Raw genomic sequence first — 18,338 nt, 5'->3', positions numbered from 1 at the left:
AAATCTATATTTGAGGAACCTTGCCTTGGAATTTTGATTTCATATGGGCTTTGACAGAACCCTGACAAAGCTAATTAACAATATAAACCTCTCTACCATTTTAATCAAGAAAGAAGAGTTCAAATAATGACCTAGTTTTGTGCCTCATCAAAAGATTACAGAAATCCAGAATTAGAATAGCTAAGACATTGCTATAGGCATTATTTCATAGGAGAGAAAAATCAGAGATAATATAAATTAAGGAGTTCATATTGCTTCTGATATTGTATCATTAAAAAAGTGATAACTTTCAACAATAGAATACTTGTGTTTACAACTGCAGTCCAAGCTAATGGAGTTGCAATTATTCGAGAATAGATGGGTGAAACTGGAAAAACAGATAAACAGGATGAAGAATAGAGAATTAATCTTTATAAAGTGGAATAGAAGCGATTTAAATAAACTAATAGGTCCCATGAAAGGGACTATGGAAGTTTGGAAAAAATGGCAGGGGAAAATAGGATTATATAAATCAAAATTGTCATCGATTTATGTAATAAAGATAATGAAATAAATTTAAATAGGGGTATAGGAGAGTTGAAGGCAAGAGGGATAACTAAGATAGAACAGTTATATGAGAAGGATGGAAGGCCAAGTAGAAATTGTATAGAATGGTGGTTGGGTAAGGGAAGATGGCTACAAATAAATGCAATATGTAAATATCTGAATGAAAGGGAGAATAAAGAAGCACTATTTAGGGAGGAGATAGAGTTAGAGAAAATAATAAGAGAAAAAACTGAGGGTACTAAGGCGCAAGCAAGCAATATATATAAGATGTTAGTGAAGTCAGACGGGGATGTGATCCAAGGATTGACTAAATGGTGGCAAAATGAGATACAAGTAGAGGTGCAAGAGATGGAAAATACAGTAGAGAATACAGTATAAGGAAAATCAAGAATACAAGAGTTAGGGAAATGAGAAGGAAAATATTACATAAGTGGTTGTTCTGCCGGGCTCTCTGATAGGAGTCTCCCAAAAATTCAAGGGTACAAATTTCAGACACACACATGTTTGAAAATTCAAAACAATGTTCTTTATCACAAAAGTCAAAATAAACTAAGTACTCTTTTTGTATTGCAAAGAGCACTCTTCCCAAAACAACAGGGTAGTTTGTACAATTTCCCTTAAGCAGTCACTAAGTACTTAGCCAGCAGCTGTGAAGAAACTTCACACCCCTTCTTCTTCCAACGAAGTGAGACACACACACACACACGTTGCTCTGCTTTGGTTTCAAAGGCGTGAAAAAGCAACAAAGTCCAGCAACACAAGATTCCTGATGAACTCCGATCAGATATTCTTCCACAATGGCCAAACCCACATGCTGCTATTTATAGCAGCAGCCCTAATTACTGGAGCCCCACCCAAACACAGGTGGCCTCCCTTATTTCCTGTAATATGTTCTTACTTGGTCTCTTCTATGCATAATTCTGCGCTTGCGTGGGTCCAAAATGTCATCATCTGAAGCAATAGAAGATAAGGAAGATTGACTGCCTTGGCTGTGTGCCAAGCCCTCCTCTGCCGAGTCACTCCCACCTTCTTCTTCTTCCGAGGAAACTAAACTCTGAACTGATTCTGTCGGCAATAACACAGGCCTGTGACATGTTGAAGTTTCCCCTGCATCCACCTCCCCATTCCCTGGGGCAGGAGCTGGACCAGAGTCAACCACAACATTGATATTACACACCCATTCAACTTGCACACTTTCAGCAGAACGTTAAAGGTATCTGTTGGCATGGGTGCCAAGATAAAGGAGTGTTTATGCATATGCTCTGGGAATACCCACTGGTGCAGAACTTTTGGCAAAAAGTGCAAGAGGATATTAAATATAAGGTGGACGATTACTAAGGAAATGGCAGTATTAGTAAAAAGTAGTGAGATGGGAGAATACAGAGAAATAAAACAAGCAGCGATAGAAAGCGCTCAGGCAGTAATAGTCTTGGGGTGGAAAGATGCGACAAAATGGACAATGCAAAATTGGTATAGGTATATGGTGGACCACATTCAATTCGAGATTATGAATAAAAGGATGAATTTGATTAATGAAACTGATTTGCAACAGCTGATGGGGCAATGGGACACGGTATGACGATATATGGCAAGTAGGATCCGAGACCAAGCTATAGGAAACAAGTTGGAATCACTCTAAAGAATTATTTCACTCTTAGGTTTAAATGATTTATACAAGAAATATCCCCAATGGGTGGTGGGGTATGATTGATTGTCTGGTGGTGGGATCACTGAGCACATGTTATATGTAATATGTTGTGTGTGTGTTTTATATTATAAAAATCAATAAAAATATTAATTAAAAAAACATTACTACTTTACAGTTTGCAACTTTCATCTTTTTTTCTTCATTGAGAGTACCACAATAATCTTTTCAGGCAGTTTTAAAGAAATGGATAGACTTTTTAAAAAAAATAAATCTTATTGATTTTTATAATATAAAATAATACACACAACACAAAACAGTGCACAGTGAAATGTGCTCCCGCCACCCAACAGCAATCATTCAGTCCGTCCACCAAATGAGGGTGTACTAATTTATAATATTTTAAAACCAGGAAGTGTAGAGTGATTCCAATTTGATCTTTATGGCTCGGTCATGAATTCTATTAGCCATAAAACCTCTGACCCTGTCCCATCTTCCCATCAGTTTTTTTTTACTTTATTTTCATCAATTGTATTCATATTAATTTCCATAATTTCAAATTGAATGTGTTCTACCATGTACCGATACCAGTTCTGTATTGTCTATTTTGTTGCATCCTTCCAACCTAAAACTATTACTGCTTGGGCACTTTCTATAGCTGCTTCTTTAATTTCTCTGAAATCATCCATATCCCTCCTCATTATTAGTACTGCTATCTCCTTTGTAATCACCCATTTTATATTCAGCATCCTATTAATCTCATCTTGCATCTCTTTCCAAAATTTCTGTACTACTGGACACCAGTGTTCCCCATAAGCTGCGCGCCTGCGCACACGCGCTCCCCCAAATACCCCCTCACGCACCCTTTTCCAGGGGTGCGCGTTCCCCATCCCCGCCAGCCCGCGGGGGGGGAGTGCGGGGGGGGGCAGGGGCGGGGAGACGCCGGCAGTAGAAGGGAGCTGCAGCTGCCCCTGCCTCCCCACAGTGTCTCCGGCCCCCTCGCGCCCCTGGCCTCTCGACGCTGCCCCCCACCCACCCGATCCGCCCCCTCTCCTCCTCCGCCACCTCCTGCCTTGGGCCATGACTTCTCCCGCAGCGGTGGCTGCGACTTCTCCTTCTCCACTTCTGCGCTCCCAGCCAGGGGGCTGCAAGAGAGGGTTTTCTCCGTGCGCTTCGGGAATGCCCGCCCCGCCCCTCTCGCAGCCCCTTCGCTGGGAGCGCTTTCGTCCCGGACTTTCAGCAAGGGGGCTGCAGTAGAGGCAGGGCAGGCGTTCCCGAAGCGCTCGGAGAAAGCGCTCTCGCAGCCCCCTCACTGACAGAGAGAGGGGGGGGAAGAGAGAAAGTAAGTGAGAAAGAGAGAGAGAGAGAAAGGGGGGAGAGAGATAGCAAGAGAAAGAAGAGAAAGAAAGCAAGAGAGATAGAAAGAGTGAGAGAGATAGAAAGAGTGGGAGAGAGAAAGTGAGAAAAAGAGAGAGAGAGCAAGAGGGGGAGAAAGAAAGAGAGAGAAATGACTCTTGATTTAAAGCATATGGTAAAAAGCACCCAAATAATAACAGAGAAAAAAAAACCCAGCCGTGTGTGTGTGTGTGTGTGTGTGAACTCTTGAACCATTTCCAATAGCTCACCTGTTATTGGAAATGGTTCAAGAGTTCACACACACACACACAAGGGGGGAAGAGACAGGGATGGAAAAAGAGAAGATAGTAATAATAGTAATAGATTTTGGTTTTGTTTTATTATTAATTTCTTTTAATAAAAAAAGGGATTTTTTTCTTATTTGTTTGTTTGTTTGTTTATTTGTTTATTTATTCATACATACATACATACATACATACATACATACATACAGTGGTACCTCAAGATACGAACCCCTCGTCTTACGAACAACCCGAGATACGAACCCGGGGTTCAGAAAAATTTTGCCTCTTCTTGCGAACTTTTTTCGTCTTACGAACACCAAACTCGAACTTCTGGGTTCGGCGTTCGGGAGGCTGCTGGGAAGTCCTCCGGCTGTTTTAAAAGGTGACAGCCGGGCTGCTCGGCTTCCCAGCAGCCTCCCGAACCCCAAACTTTTGCCGAACTTCCGGGTGCGGGGTTCGGGAGGCTGCTGGGAAGCCGCGCAGTCCGGCTGTCACCTTTTAAAACAGCCGGGGGGCTTCCCAGCAGCCTCCCGAAGCCGAACCCGGAAGTTCGGGTTTGGCGTTCGGCTTCGGGAGGCTGCTGGGAAGTCCCCCGGCTGTTTTAAAAGGTGACAGCCGGGCTGCGGGGCTTCCCAGCAGCCTCCTGAACCCCGAACTTTCGCCGAACTTCCGGGTTCGGGAGGCTGCTGGGAAGCCCCGCAGCCCGGCTGTCACCTTTTAAAACAGCCCGGGGGGGGGGGGGTGTTCCCAGCAGCCTCCCGAAGCCGAACCCGGAAGTTCGGGTTTGGCGTTCAGCTTCGGGAGGCTGCTGGGAAGTCCCCCGGCTGTTTTAAAAGGTGACAGCCGGGCTGCGGGGCTTCCCAGCAGCCTCCCGAACCCCGAACCCGGAATTAGTAGTCAAGAATATGACAGAAACAGAGAAAAGACAACTAGAACACAATACAGATATGAAGATAGTTAAGAAAGTGAAGTATTTATGAATCTGGATTACATACAAAACCATATCCTTAAAAAATGATAACCATATGAAACTTATTGGCGAAATTAAAAAAGATCTAGAAATATGGAATAACTTGAAATTATCTTTCATAGGGAGAATTTAAACAACTAAGATGAATATATTACCTAAGGTATTGTTTTTATTTCAGGTGTTACCTATAAACCCAGGAGGGAAATTTTTCAAGGAGTTAACAACGATAGTTAGGAAATTTCTATGGCAAGGAAAGAAGGCGAGAAGATTGGATAACATTAGAAAATAGAAGAACCCTAAACCTGGAAGGTTACGATCTTAAGTTAGGCTGGCATGCCTTTATTTGGTATGAGAAGGACAAAACACATTCTTATTTTAAAAAACATATAATAAGAAAACATCTATTAGAAGTTTGGAAAGACATAAAGAAAGATCACTTCTTAACCATTCCAGATTGGATCTCCCCATTAGAAGCAATTTGTCACCCTAACTTAATGCAGGAAAGGAAGATACCAAAATATAAAGAACTAATTGATGACCAAATGAAATTAAAATCAAGACAAAAATTAAAGGAAATTATTAAATTAAATAACAATAGATTGGTGGCAATATATTCAGATACAGTCTAGATATCAAAAAGATACTAAAATGTATTTATTTAGGAAGAGTAAAAATTTCTTAGGAAATCTATTAATTACAAATCAGAGTAAATTAATAGGGAAAGCATATAAATACATGATAGGATATAAAAATATAGACCAGACTTTGAAAGACAATATGATAAGTTGGTGCAAAAATCTAGGAAGAGAAATCGATTTAGAAACTTGGGAAAAAGTTTGGATATCCAACTGGAAAATGACAAAATTAGTCTCATTAAAAGAAAAGATGTTTCCTAACATGTCCCCAAATTGTTGGAAATGCAAGCGAGAAATAGGTTCCTATTTCCACCAGTGGTGGACTTGCCATAAAATTAAATTATATTGGAATATAATAAAAATATATAAAAGAAATTACTCTACAGGATATAAAGAAAACCCCAGAATTGTTTTTATTAGGTATAACAAAACAAAAATATAAAAAAGATATATTTTTTAAAATTACTCATACTTTGACAGCGGCTAGGATAGTATATGCACAAAATTGGAAGGGAGAAGATATTCCCAAGGAGGAGGATGTAATAAAGAAAATTATAGAATGTGCAGAGATGGATATGATAAGGCGGCTAAACAATCAAGAAGAATCAGATTTTTACAATATTTGGAATAAAGTTTATACATGGTTAAATATAAAAAGAAAAATAAATAAAATAAAACCAAAATTTAAATGACTTGAAAGCATGTAAATGTATTAAAATAGTTTATTTTTCTATAACTACAGTTAATAATGGTTATATTACATAAAACAAAAATTCTTCTTTTCATTCAAATTACTATGTTGAATTTGCAATTGTTAGTGTATTCTTTTTCTGTATTAGAAAGACTTCTACAATAAGCGGGGCAATTGTAGCCCCAAACATATGTTAAATGTGTGTTTGTTCTGTTTGTTTTTTTAATGAAAATCAATAAAGATATAATTTAAAAAAAAACTGTTTTACTCAGGAGATAGAAACGTTGGCATCCATTGTGGTCAGAACAAAAGTTGAGGATTATCTGTCTGACCAGTGCACTCTTTTAGAAGCAGATCAGGAGTCCATTTTGAAGCTCCACAGAAAACATCTAAGGGGGAAGGCAGGTTGTCCTCGACTTACAACGGTTGATTTACTGACTGTTCAAAGTTGCAACAGCCCTGAAAAAAGTGACTTATCCCCCTTTTTTACACTAACAACCTTTGCAGCAGCCCCACGTTTGCATTATCAAAACTTGGCCGCCGTTTCTTATTTATGACCGTTGCTGTGTCTTGAGGTCATGTGACCCCCCTTTTGCGACTGTTTCACAAGCAAAGACAATGCCGGAGGGGGGGGAGAAGCCAGATTTGCTTAACAACCGGGTTTCTAACCGATCCACGCTCAGGCATGAAAATGTGCCACTCAAACACTATACTTTTCCGCCCACACACACAAAAAAATTAGAGGGAACATTGATCTAATCCTGGTCCTGTCATCAGCGGTGTCCTTCAAAGCAGTGTTTTAGGACCAACACTGTTCATACTGTACATAAACCATCTTTGTGACCATATTATAAGCAACTGTATTCTCTTTACCAATGAGGTTAAACTATTTAATATCACTGACAATGCTATTACCCTTCAAAAGGACCTTGGCCATGTAGTAGAATGGTCAAACAACTGGCAACTTCAAATTTCAAACAATAAATGCTCTGTCTCACACATTGGTAAAAAGAATCCGAATACTAAATATATACTTGGAGGAAACGAACTTGTAGACAACCCTCGCTCTATCAAAGACTTTGGAGTACTCATATCTAGTGTTGAGCGAACCCGTTGAAGTTCGGGTTCGGTAGGTTTGGATGAACCCGAACCCCAACACCTCTGGCGGGAGGTGAAGCGCTGGGGGGAGGCAGCGATGGGCTATGAGCTGGAACGCTAAATTGTGCTTGCTGCGGTGGCTCGTAAGTTCTTGCAGCAGAACCTGCCTCCCAAGCTCTCTTGCCCGGCGGGAGACGAAGTGTTGGAGGAGTGTGTGTCAGGCTCCATCAAACGGGGGATGGCTGGGAGCTGCCAAAATGAGAGAAAACTAGGGGCAGGGATTTTCGGCGGCTCCTGGCCCATCCTCCATTTGATGGAGCCTGACACCCCCTCTCCAGTGCTTTGCCTCCCATCAGACACCTCTACGGGATGGGCAAGCTGGAGCCCGCCACCTCCGCGTTGCTTGAGTACTTTGACCGCCTTTGTCCCGTCCTGCCCCTCCGGTTCCCCGGCCCCGCAGATTGAGAGCTTCTCCTCCCCGGGGGCCGTTCCCGCGGGGCCGACTACACGGGCAACGGTTCCTTTCTGGCACCGGCAAACAGAAAGGCGACTGACGGACTGGGTGCGCCCACTCTCACCTCTCCAGCCAGCAACACCGTCATCAGCCCGGCCAAGCCGACCTCTGGAGGCAGCCCGCTCAACAACCTCAAGGAAGAAAAAGAGGAGCAGCCGTAGCAGCAGCTTGGCTCAAATAATCCAGCCATGAACTGGATCCATGCTTGCTCCGCCAGAGAAAAGCGTTGCCCTCACACCAAATCCCAGACTCTGGAACTGGAAAAGGAATTCCTCTTTAACATGTACCTCACCCGAAAAAGGCACTGCAAGGTGGCGGGAATTTTAAACCTCACGGAGAGGCAGGTTAAAATCTGGTTTCAGAACAGAAGGATGAAAATGAAAAAAAAAAGAATAAAGGGAAAAGGGACATAAAGGAGACTTAAGGCTTCCGGGGGGGAGGAGAAGGTCTTGGTGAAAATATTGTAGCGTGGGGCTTTTGTTTTCTTGTTTTAAGGAAGCCCCAAATTCCCCAAAAAACGCCACTCCAAAAGCTTCCTAAGCCGCCCCAAATCATTTCCAAAGACTTCCAGACTCACCTCTCCTTTCAAAATGCCTCATTTCTCCTTGCTCCCTTTGTTCAATCCATTTGCCTTCATTAGGACCTCGATTTGGGTGGCATAGGAAGCGGCTGTAGGGGCGATTTTAGAAGCAATTTGGGGCATGATAGGAAGCTTTTGGAGTGTTGATTTTGGGAGAATTTGGGGCAAGATAGGAAGCTTTTGGAGTGGTGATTTTTGGGGGAATTTGGAGCAAGATAGGAAGCTTTTGGAGTGGCAATTGTTGGGAGAATTTGGGGCAACGTAGGAAGGTTTTGAAGGAGTGATTTGGGGAGAGATTTGGGGTGGCGTCAGCCTTCATTAGGACCTCCATTCCTCGATTCTCCTCGCTGTCTGTCTCCATTTCGTAGTCTTCATTTTGTCTGCCTGATGCTTTTTTTTTTTAAACCTTAAAGTTTGAATTTTCCTAATGGGTTTGCACGCATTATTTGCTTTTACATTGATTCCTATGGGAAACAATGTTTCGTCTTACGAAGTTTTCACCTTACGAACCTCGTCCCAGAACCAATTAAGTTCGTAAGACAAGGTATCATTATACCAAAATGTCCTTCTTGTTAATGACTACTTTACCTTCAACCACAACAACACATGAGCACATAAGAGATTTAAACTAAATTTAAACTGCTCCAAACTAGACAGTAGAAAACACGACTTCAGCAATAGAGTGATCAATGCCTGGAATTCACTTCCTGACTGGTGTTTCTTCCCCAAACGCTAAAATCCTCAACCTAGATTGTCTACAATTGACCTCTCCCCTTTTCTAAGAGGTCTGTAAGGGGTGTGCATAAGCACATCATTGTGCCTACTGTCCCTGTCCTAGTGTCTTCTTTTATCATTCCTTTCTATATTATGTTTATATAAAATACTAACCTATACTTGATTGACAAACAAACAAATAAATAAAATATCATATTTTTCCTACCTTTAAAAATTCAAAATCTGGAAAATCTATCTAATTTTGAATAATGGACCCAGGGGCCTGCCCTCCCTCCCCTCCCTCCCAAGCGCTTTGCCACTTCAGGAGGCAGCTTGAAGCCGGCTCTGGGTGGGAGGGGCGGGAGGAGGCATCCTGGCTTTGGCCCGGAGCTGCTGATTCGGCTTGGGGGGGAGCAGGAGCAGCAACTCCAGACCCAGGGGCCTGTCCCCCCCCCCAGCACTTCGTCGAGGAAAACTTTTAGGGAGGTGATGCCCCGCCGCTTTACAAACCACAAGCAGCTTCCTGGCATGTCAATCCACCCAGGAGGCTCCCTCCGGGCAGTCTGCGCTGCCTCCCCCCCTTCTCCCCCCCCTCCCCCCCAAATGATCAAAAGTCCAGCAGTAATGGGGCAAAAGGGGTGGGTTTTGGGCTTGCACGCAATAATCGCTTTTCCATTGATTCCTATGGGAAACATTGTTTCGTCTTATGAACTTTTCACCTTACGAACCTCATCCTGGAATCAATTAAGTTCATAAGACAAGGTACCACTGTATTTATAGATAACTAAATTCTAAACCTACATATTTAAAAGTTAACAATTAGGCCTGTAAAGGAAGCAGGACATTTTATTCATTCATTCATTCATTCACTCACTCACTTACTTACTGGATTTGTATGCCACCCCTCTCCGTAGACTCGGGGTGGCTAACAACAATGATAAAAACAGCATGTAACAATCCAATCCAATACTAAAATAACTAAAAAAAAACCTTACTATAAAAACCAAACATACAAATAGACATACCATGCGTAAATTGTAAAGACCTAGGGGGAAAGAATATCTCAGTTCCCCCATGCCTGATGGCAGAGGTGGGTTTTAAGAAGTTTACGAAAGGCGGAGGGTGGGGGCAATTCTGATCTATACAGTATCCTGACAGACAAATGAATTGATTTTATAAGTGTGAAGAAAACATGGGGCTTCTGATTCTAAAGTCACAAAATATATTAAGAATTTAAGTGAAAATTCAAATGGCATAAAAAAAGGAAAAATATATAAGATGCAAAGCTGATGGAAGTACTTTACAGCTGTTAGATTTTTTAAAAAAATCTATATTTCTCAAGTCACTAAGGTTCACCTTAGTGACTATTAAACATAGAAACATAGAAGTCTGACGGCAGAAAAAGACCTCATGGTCCATCTAGCCTGCCCTTATACTATTTTCTGTATTTTATCTTAGGATGGATATATGTTTATCCCAGGCATGTTTAAATTCAGTTACTGTGGATTTATCTACCACGTCTGCTGGAAGTTTGTTCCAAGGATCTACTACTCTTTCAGTAAAATAATATTTTCTCATGTTGCTTTTGATCTTTCCCCCAACTAACTTCAGATTGTGTCCCCTTGTTCTTGTGTTCACTTTCCTATTAAAAACACTTCCCTCCTGGACCTTATTTAACCCTTTAATATATTTAAATGTTTTAAATATATTTAAACAATGATATGAGCTGCTCATTCCCATGGAGTTTCTATAACTTGAACTTACCATATTTCATATTGTTCCAGGTAGAGAGGAGCTTGCTCTTGATCTTGTCCACTTCATCAGGTTCACTACACTGGCTACAGGTGGCACTTCTGGGGAAAAGACCTGGATAGCTCCCTCCCTGGCTGCTGGCTCTGGGATTAAAAAATTGCCTTCCATCTGCATGGCGCAACTCTTCCTGGCTTAAATACTGCACTGAGGTGGGTGACACAGAATTCATTTAACAAATGAGATGAGTGGAGACTATGTCCTTTTTGACAGGTTAAGATGAAAGCTTCATGTGTATTGCTGGGGCAGTAGAACTACAAAATCAAAGGCAAAAGAAAGCTGCTGTAAAGGTATAACAGGCCAACAATAAGTATTAAACAAATAAGCATTAATTTTTTTCATTTCATTTCATTGTGTTCAGAAATGTTCAAATTAGTATGCCAATGCCAAAGATAGTCAAAAATTTGGAACTTTCAGGCTAATCTATATATAAATTGAAATAATTGCACACAGCCAGGGGAGGGGCAGGCTTTTCTGAGCAAAATGAACAAATAAGCATTATTATTATTTTCATTTCATTGTGTTCAGAAATGTTCAAATTAGTATACTAGTGAAAAAAGTATTCAAAAAACACTTCCAGTGCCTAAAACCAACCTTTTTTTTTTACTCTGGGTCTAAAAGGACCCGAAGGACCACAGGTGTATAGTAAATGTGAGGACAACAAGCAAATAATTTTCATTTTCTGTTCATAACAGTTAAAAGACTATGTCCATGCAAATCTTTGTACAAGGGAAGTTCAGATATTTTAAAAATCTGCAACATAGAAAAGAACCAGAGAGAAGACCATGGTTCCTCCAGCAATGCTTAAAACGTTTATACCAAAACTTTAAAAAATATAGAGATTGTGTACTCCAGGTGTAATTTGATGTTCACTTCTTCAGTTCAACACTAATAAAAGCTAATTTAGAAAGGCCAAGAAAAGAAAAACTCCAACATATTTCCAGTCAGTATTGTCAAACCTATGCTCTACTGATTACCATATTTGGGTTTGCGCTCCTTAAATTATATGCCGAAAGCAAGATTGCTTGTGTTGCTTACCTGGAGGGGTTTATAAGGAAAGGGAAGATCTGTTTTGGTGTCTTAATCATTAAAGCATCAGGAAAAGTTAAACAGAATATTTAGAAGAAAGCGGGAAAGTTTAACAGGACAGTTTCAACCCGCTCCTAAATCCGCTCTGCAGTACGTACAATCAGGTTTACCCGGCCTATGATGAGTGTGGGCGGGGGCACAGGGATCTTGGCCAGTGAAGAGACCCGTCTACGCCTGCGCATTTGCCCTAACCCAGAAGTCGTTTCCTACCCCCGCCGAACCATGCCCCTCGCAACCAAAGCGAAGACCTGTCTCAAAGCCTTCTCTACCCCACGCAGTAAGGTCAACGCAAGAAGGTCCCATCTCATCCTACTTACCCAAACGGCGCAAGCATAGGATACAAGAGTACCGGCCCTCTCTTGGCGTCTCGTTGTTCCGGTGGCCACTATTCAATCCGCCACGAGCGGCAAACTCCACACTACCTTACCGTACGCAACGATGCCTCCGGCGCCGTCATCTTAGATTCTCGGAACAAGCTTTCGGCGGAAGTGCTTCCTTGCCCTTAGCGGCCGGAAATACTTTGGCCAAAAGTATTTTTTCTCTTTGGATAAAAAGAAAGAGAAGGTTTGGATTAGAGTGTTTCTTTGCTGTAGGAGCGTGTTCCGCGTGGGTTTGCCCCTCCTTCCTAAATGTCTTTTCGGTCTTCCGTTTGGCGGGAAGAACATGATTTTTCGAGGCCTTTAAAGCTCTGCTTCATAATTTTAATAATTAATAAATTGTAAAAGACAGCTTTCCATGGAACAGCTTACATCAGGGGTCAGGAACCTTTTTGGCTAAGAGAGCCGTAAACGCCACATATTTTGAAATATAATTCCGCGAGAGCCGTACGTATCTCCCTTTCTCTCTTTCTTTCTCTCTCTCTTTCTCTCCCCCTCTCTTTGTCTCTTTCTATCTCTTTCTCTCCCTCCCTCTATCTTTCTCTTTTTATCTCTCTCTTTCTCTTTCTCTTTCTCTCTCTCTCTTTCTCCCCCTTCTCTCTGAAGTGGGGAGGGCCGGGTTGGCACCAAGGGAGCTCGAGACGGGGTGCAAAAGCAAACTACTCTGCTGGCCCAGGCCCACATCGGAAGGAAGGAAGGAAGGAATGGTAAAAGGGGCGATCAAGAGAGGAATGGGTGAATGAATGGACGGAGGGTGGGAAGGAAGGAAGGAAAGAGGGAAGGGACAGAAACAGAGGAAGGGTGCAAAGAAAGCAAGGAAAGGTGTGAAAGGGGAGAGTAAGAGAAGAAGGAGTGAAAGAAGGGAATGAGGGAGGAAACAAGGGAGGAAGGAGAAGGAAAGCAAGAAATGGAGGGAGGGAGGGAAGGAAGGAAAGAAAGAAAGAAAGAAAGAAAGAAAGGGGGAAGGGACAGGAACAGAGGAAGGAAGCAAGGAAACTTATGAAAGGGGAGAGTAAGAGAGGAAGGACTGAAGGAAGGGAGGGAGGGAAGAAGGTAGGAAGGAGAAAGAAAAGAAGAAATAGAGGAAGGGAAGGTAAAAGAGAGAAAGAAAAAGAGCAAGAAAGAAAGCAAGAAAGAGAGAAAGAAAGAATGAAAGAGAAATAAAAATAGAGAGGGGGAATGAAAGAAATGGAAGGAGGGAAGGAAGGAGAGAAAGAAAGAGAAAGAAAGAAAGCAAGAGAAAGAAAAAAGAATGAAAGAGCAAGAGAGCAAGAGAGAAAGAGAAAGAGAGAAAGAAAGAAAGAAAGAAAGAAAGAAAGGCAACTTCAAAGAAAGGCTCACTGAGCATCTCTCACTCTCTCTCTCTTTCTATCCCTCTTTCTTTCTCTCTCTTCCTTTCTATCTCTCCTCTTCCTTTCTCTCTCCTCTCTCTCCCCCTCTCTTTCTACCCTCCTTTCTCTTCCTTCCTTCTCTCCCTCCCTCCCCTCCCTCCCTCCTTCCTTCCTCTCCATTTCTCTTTCCCTCCCTCTCTTTCCCTTTTCTTTCTTTTGGTCCACTTCTCTCTCTCTCCGCTTCTCCACTTGCCTCCCCCTCGCGCCTCGCCCTTCCCACCCGGCCACCCGCGCGCGCTTACCAGCAGCAGGAATTCAAGTAAGCCCAAAAGAAGCCATTGGCTCCGGGCGGCGTTCATGGCCCCCCCGAACCCCCAGCCCAGCTGGAGCTCCCTCTCACCGCCGCCATCTCCCTGCGACTGCCTGCGGCCGCTGCAGCCCCCCCCTCCCACCGGGCCACAAAGGACATTTGCCGCCGACGCCAGTGAAGCTTCAGCTGGGCGGGGCGCTGCTGGTACTTCCCTCCTGGGGCTCCCGCTCGCAGCTGTCCCCCGGCTTCTGCTCGATGCCGCGGTTTTCGGCGCTGTCCTGCTGTGCCCCAAAGACGGAAGGCGGGAAAAAGGCGAGAAGAATGGAGCTCTCCTTCTTCCTGCCTTCCGTCTTTGGGGCCCAGCAGGACAGCGCCGAAAACCGTGGCATCGAGCAGGAGCCAGGGGACAGCTGCGAGCGGGAGCTCAGTGCTAGGAGCCCTGTCTGCGAGCCAGATACGGCCATCAAAAGAGCCATATCTGGCTCGCGAGCCATAGGTTCCCGACCCCTGGCTTACATCCTGATACGATGTCTTTAACACAAACAACCGTGTCTGTTTATTACAGGTCTTTGGAAGAGACTGGTTAAGTGGATAACAATACCAAATCCAGCTTTGACTGAGCTATGAGATGGAGAGCAAATAAATTTGAGAAATAAATACACGCCTGACTGACTGTAAGATAAATCTGATAAGTCAGGGCCTTGCTTAGGATTTCAATTAAGTTTTCCCTAGTCTTTAACTATGAATCTATAATTATAGATTTTCCAAATAACACCAGATTTTAACTTTACTTTAAAACAAACTTTGCTTTGTTGCTTGTATCCTTACGATTTACATTGACTGGTTCCTAATATGATTTGATTGCTTATTTGTACCCGGACTATCATTACAGACCAGTTGCTCTAACATCTGTAGTTATGAAAACCTTTGAAAGGCTAGTGGTGTTTCACTTGAAAACCATCACGCTCCACTGTTAGACCCCCTGCAATTTGCATACCGAGCAAGAAGGGGGAATCTGCTAGATGGCAGACATTTTCAGGATATGCAACATTGTAATGTAATAGAATAGTGGGTGTATGTGTTAGAAAGTAAAAAGGTTGAGTGTAGAGTAAGATCAATAAGTCGAAATTATCTTGTGGGGTTATAAATCAGTTAATGTTTCAAAATGTTTCAAAATATGTTGCAAGAGTCTATCTTCAAGGTCAAGTTAATTGTAATCCGTATTTGGTCATGTTCTGTTGGTAGTTAGTATTTTCATCTAAATGAAAATACTAACTACCAACAGAACATGACCAAATACCGATTACAATTAACTTGACCTTGAAGATAGACTCTTGCAACATATTTTGAAACATTTTGAAACATTAACTGATTTATAGAGAGGGAGGGGGAAATTTTGTTATACAGTATACCTTGTAGAAATCTGATTCCTTTTTATTTTGAATTTCCATTGTAATTTTGGACATCTCTGCACATTCCATAATTTTAGTGATAATCGTTGACATAGAGGGTTTTTTTTCCCTACTTCCTTGTCTGGGCTTATGTGATTCTAGCCGCTGTAAGGATCTGTACCATGAGATATTTTTCTTCTGATGTAAGTTTCTGTCTAAATATGCCTAAGAGAAATAATTCTGGTTTAAGTGTTACATTGTTCATTATGACTTGGTCTAAGAGATTTTTAATTTGTTTCCAAAATTTTTTGGCTCGGGTACAAGTTCATCATAGATGGTAATAAGTTCCGGGTTTAGTTTTGCACTTCCAGCATGTTGGGGATAAGTTTGGGTACCTTCTAGACAGTGTAGCTGGGGGTAGGTGCCATCTGTAAAACATTTAAAGTTGGTTTTCTTTATAAGATGTTGCTAATGTCATCTTGTAATTTACTGTCCATATTTTTCCCATTTCATTAGATTAATGGTATATCCAAAATTCTGAGCCCAGGCAATCAAAGATCCTTTAACTTGTCCCTCCATACTGTCCTGCATTAGTAGATAATTGTAAAGTTTAGAAATCATTTTTGCACTTGGGCCAAAAAGAATTAAGTCTATTGGATTATTATTTTGAAAGCCAAATTTATTTTTGTGTTCCTTGTATTTGGAATTAATTTGTAGATATGTTAACCAGTCCAGATTTATCCCTATGTCTTGAAGATGCTGTTTTGTCAGCAAATTATCATTTTCATCTAATAATTGTTGATATGTTAATATTTTTGAAGTGGAGAAAAGGTTGGGATATGTAATTAATTCATTTGGAGATACAGTGATCCCTCGAGTATCGCGAGGGTTACGTTCCAAGACCCCTCGCGATACTCGATTTTTCGCGATATAGTGGTGCGGAAGTAAAAACACCATCTGCGCATGCGTGCCCTCGCGCATGTGCAGATGGTGTTTTTTACTTCCGCACTTGGGAAGACCCCCGCCCAACAGCTGAGGACCCGCCTGCCCGCCGCTTGTCCGGCCGCCGCGCCGCTCGTGCCGCCGCTGCTGGCGCGAGCAACGCCGCTTCCCAGCTGAGTGGCGCGAGCAACGGCATGGGTGGGCGAAGGGCGGGCGCGCGGACAAGGGGCGCACGAGCGGCGTGGCGGCCGGACAAATGGCGGCCGCGCCTGGCGGCAGCACGAACAACACAAACAGCGTGGCGGCCGAACAAACGCACGAGCAACGCAAGCGGCGTGGCGGCCGGACGAATGGCGGCCGCGCCTGGCGGCAGCACGAACAACACAAACAGCATGGCGGCCGAACAAACGCACGAGCAACGCAAGCGGCGTGGCGGCCGGACAAACGGATTCTCCTCCGACCTGCCCTCACCTTAGCTTCCAGCTGATGCTTCGATCCTTGGAAGAGGCCAGAGCGCCTTTCTGCACCACACTCTGCGCTCGGGTTCCTTTCCGGAAGATGGAAGTTTCTCTCTTTCCATCCTTTCTAGCAATACAATACTCGATGGTTAAAACCATTTTAACCATCGAGTATTTTATTGCTAGAAAGGATGGAAAGAGAGAAACTTCCATCCTTCCATCCTTTCTAGCAATACAATACTCGATGGTTAAAACCATTTTAACCATCGAGTATTGTATTGCTAGAAAGGATGGAAAGAGAGAAACTTCCATCTTCTGGAAAGGAACCCGAGCGCAGAGTGTGGTGCAGAAAGGCGCTCTGGCCTCTTCCAAGGATCGAAGCATCAGCTGGAAGCTAAGGTGAGGGCAGGTCGGAGGAGAATCCGTTTGTCCGGCCGCCACGCCGCTTGCGTTGCTCGTGCGTTTGTTCGGCCGCCACGCCGTTCGTGTTGCTCGTGCTGCCGGCAGGCGCGGCCGCCATTCGTCCGGCCGCCACGCCGCTTGCGTTGCTCGTGCGTTTGTTCGGCCGCCACGCCGTTCGTGTTGCTCGTGCTGCCGGCAGGCGCGGCCGCCATTCGTCCGGCCGCCACGCCGCTTGCGTTGCTCGTGCGTTTGTTCGGCCGCCATGCCGTTTGTGTTGCTCGTGCTGCCGCCAGGCGCGGCCGCCATTTGTCCGGCCGCCACGCCGCTTGCGTTGCTCGTGCGTTTGTTCGGCCGCCATGCCGTTCGTGTTGCTCGTGCTGCCGCCAGGAGCGGCCGCCGTTTGTCCGGCCGCCACACCGCTCGTGTGCCAATGTCCGCTCGCCCGCCCACGCCGTTGCTCGCGCCACTCAGCTGGGAAGCAACGCTGGGGTTTCCCCGCCGCCCACGCAAAGGGGAAACCCCGGCAAGAGGGGGAAGACCCAGGGAAGCCACCCAGCAGCTGATCTGGCCAGGGGGAAGCAAACTCCACCATCTACGCATGCGTGGCCATAGAAAAAAAAAATGGCGCACATGCGCAGATGGTGTTGTTTACTTCCGGGTTGAAAACTCGCGATATAGCGTTTCGCAATAATCGAGATCGCGAAACTCGAGGGATCACTGTATCTATTTTGGTATAGAATGATAATAATTTCTTTTTATATGTTCCATGTTGTTATTAAGGTTTTCCTTAAGTAATGTTTTCAATAATTGGGTATTTTATGAGCATCCATTATTAAAAAAGAGTGCCATCCAGATTGCAGGTCGAACCCCTTGAGGGTTAATAATCTTGTATTCTTCAGGATTACCCAGTCTCTTAGCATATTTATTTTATTTATTTATTAATAGAGTTGAAAGGGACCGTTAGGTCATCGAGTCCAACCCCCTGCCTGAGTAGGAAACCCTACAGCACCCCAGCCAAATGGAAGTCCAGTCTCCTCTTGAAGGTGTCCAGAGTTGGGGAGTTCACCACCTCCCCTGGCAGGCAGTTCCATTGGTTGATCGCTCTGACCGTCAGGAAGTTCTTCCTTATTTCCAGGTTGAATCTCTCCTTGGTCAGCTTCCAACCATTGTTCCTCGTCCGGCCCTCTGGTGCCCTG

The 18,338-nt window shown here is 43.7% G+C and overlaps 1 protein-coding gene across 3 annotated transcripts in view; it reads right to left on the bottom strand.

Annotated features, from left to right (window-relative positions):
• Window positions 1-12,450, bottom strand: part of ATG4D (autophagy related 4D cysteine peptidase) — a 64,881-nt gene extending 52,431 nt beyond the window's left edge. The window contains exons 1-2 of one of the 3 annotated variants that reach the window (XM_070741785.1): window positions 12,249-12,450; window positions 10,798-11,096 (exon numbers count right to left, since the gene is read on the bottom strand). In XM_070741785.1, coding sequence (XP_070597886.1) covers window positions 10,798-11,014 — 217 coding nt within the window. In that variant the 5' untranslated portion in view covers window positions 11,015-11,096; window positions 12,249-12,450. Of the gene's footprint in view, window positions 1-10,797; window positions 11,097-11,880; window positions 12,059-12,248 lie in introns of those variants that run through there. The other 2 variants (XM_070741786.1, XM_070741787.1) reach the window with 2 other exon arrangements.
• Between the last annotated feature and the right edge of the window lie 5,888 nt (window positions 12,451-18,338).

The sequence above is a fragment of the Erythrolamprus reginae genome, chromosome 2, assembly GCF_031021105.1.
Source record: "Erythrolamprus reginae isolate rEryReg1 chromosome 2, rEryReg1.hap1, whole genome shotgun sequence".
NCBI classification, from domain to species: Eukaryota; Metazoa; Chordata; class Lepidosauria; order Squamata; family Dipsadidae; genus Erythrolamprus; species Erythrolamprus reginae.
Note: the sequence above shows the minus strand (reverse complement) of the source record. Positions and strands in the feature narration are given on the sequence as shown.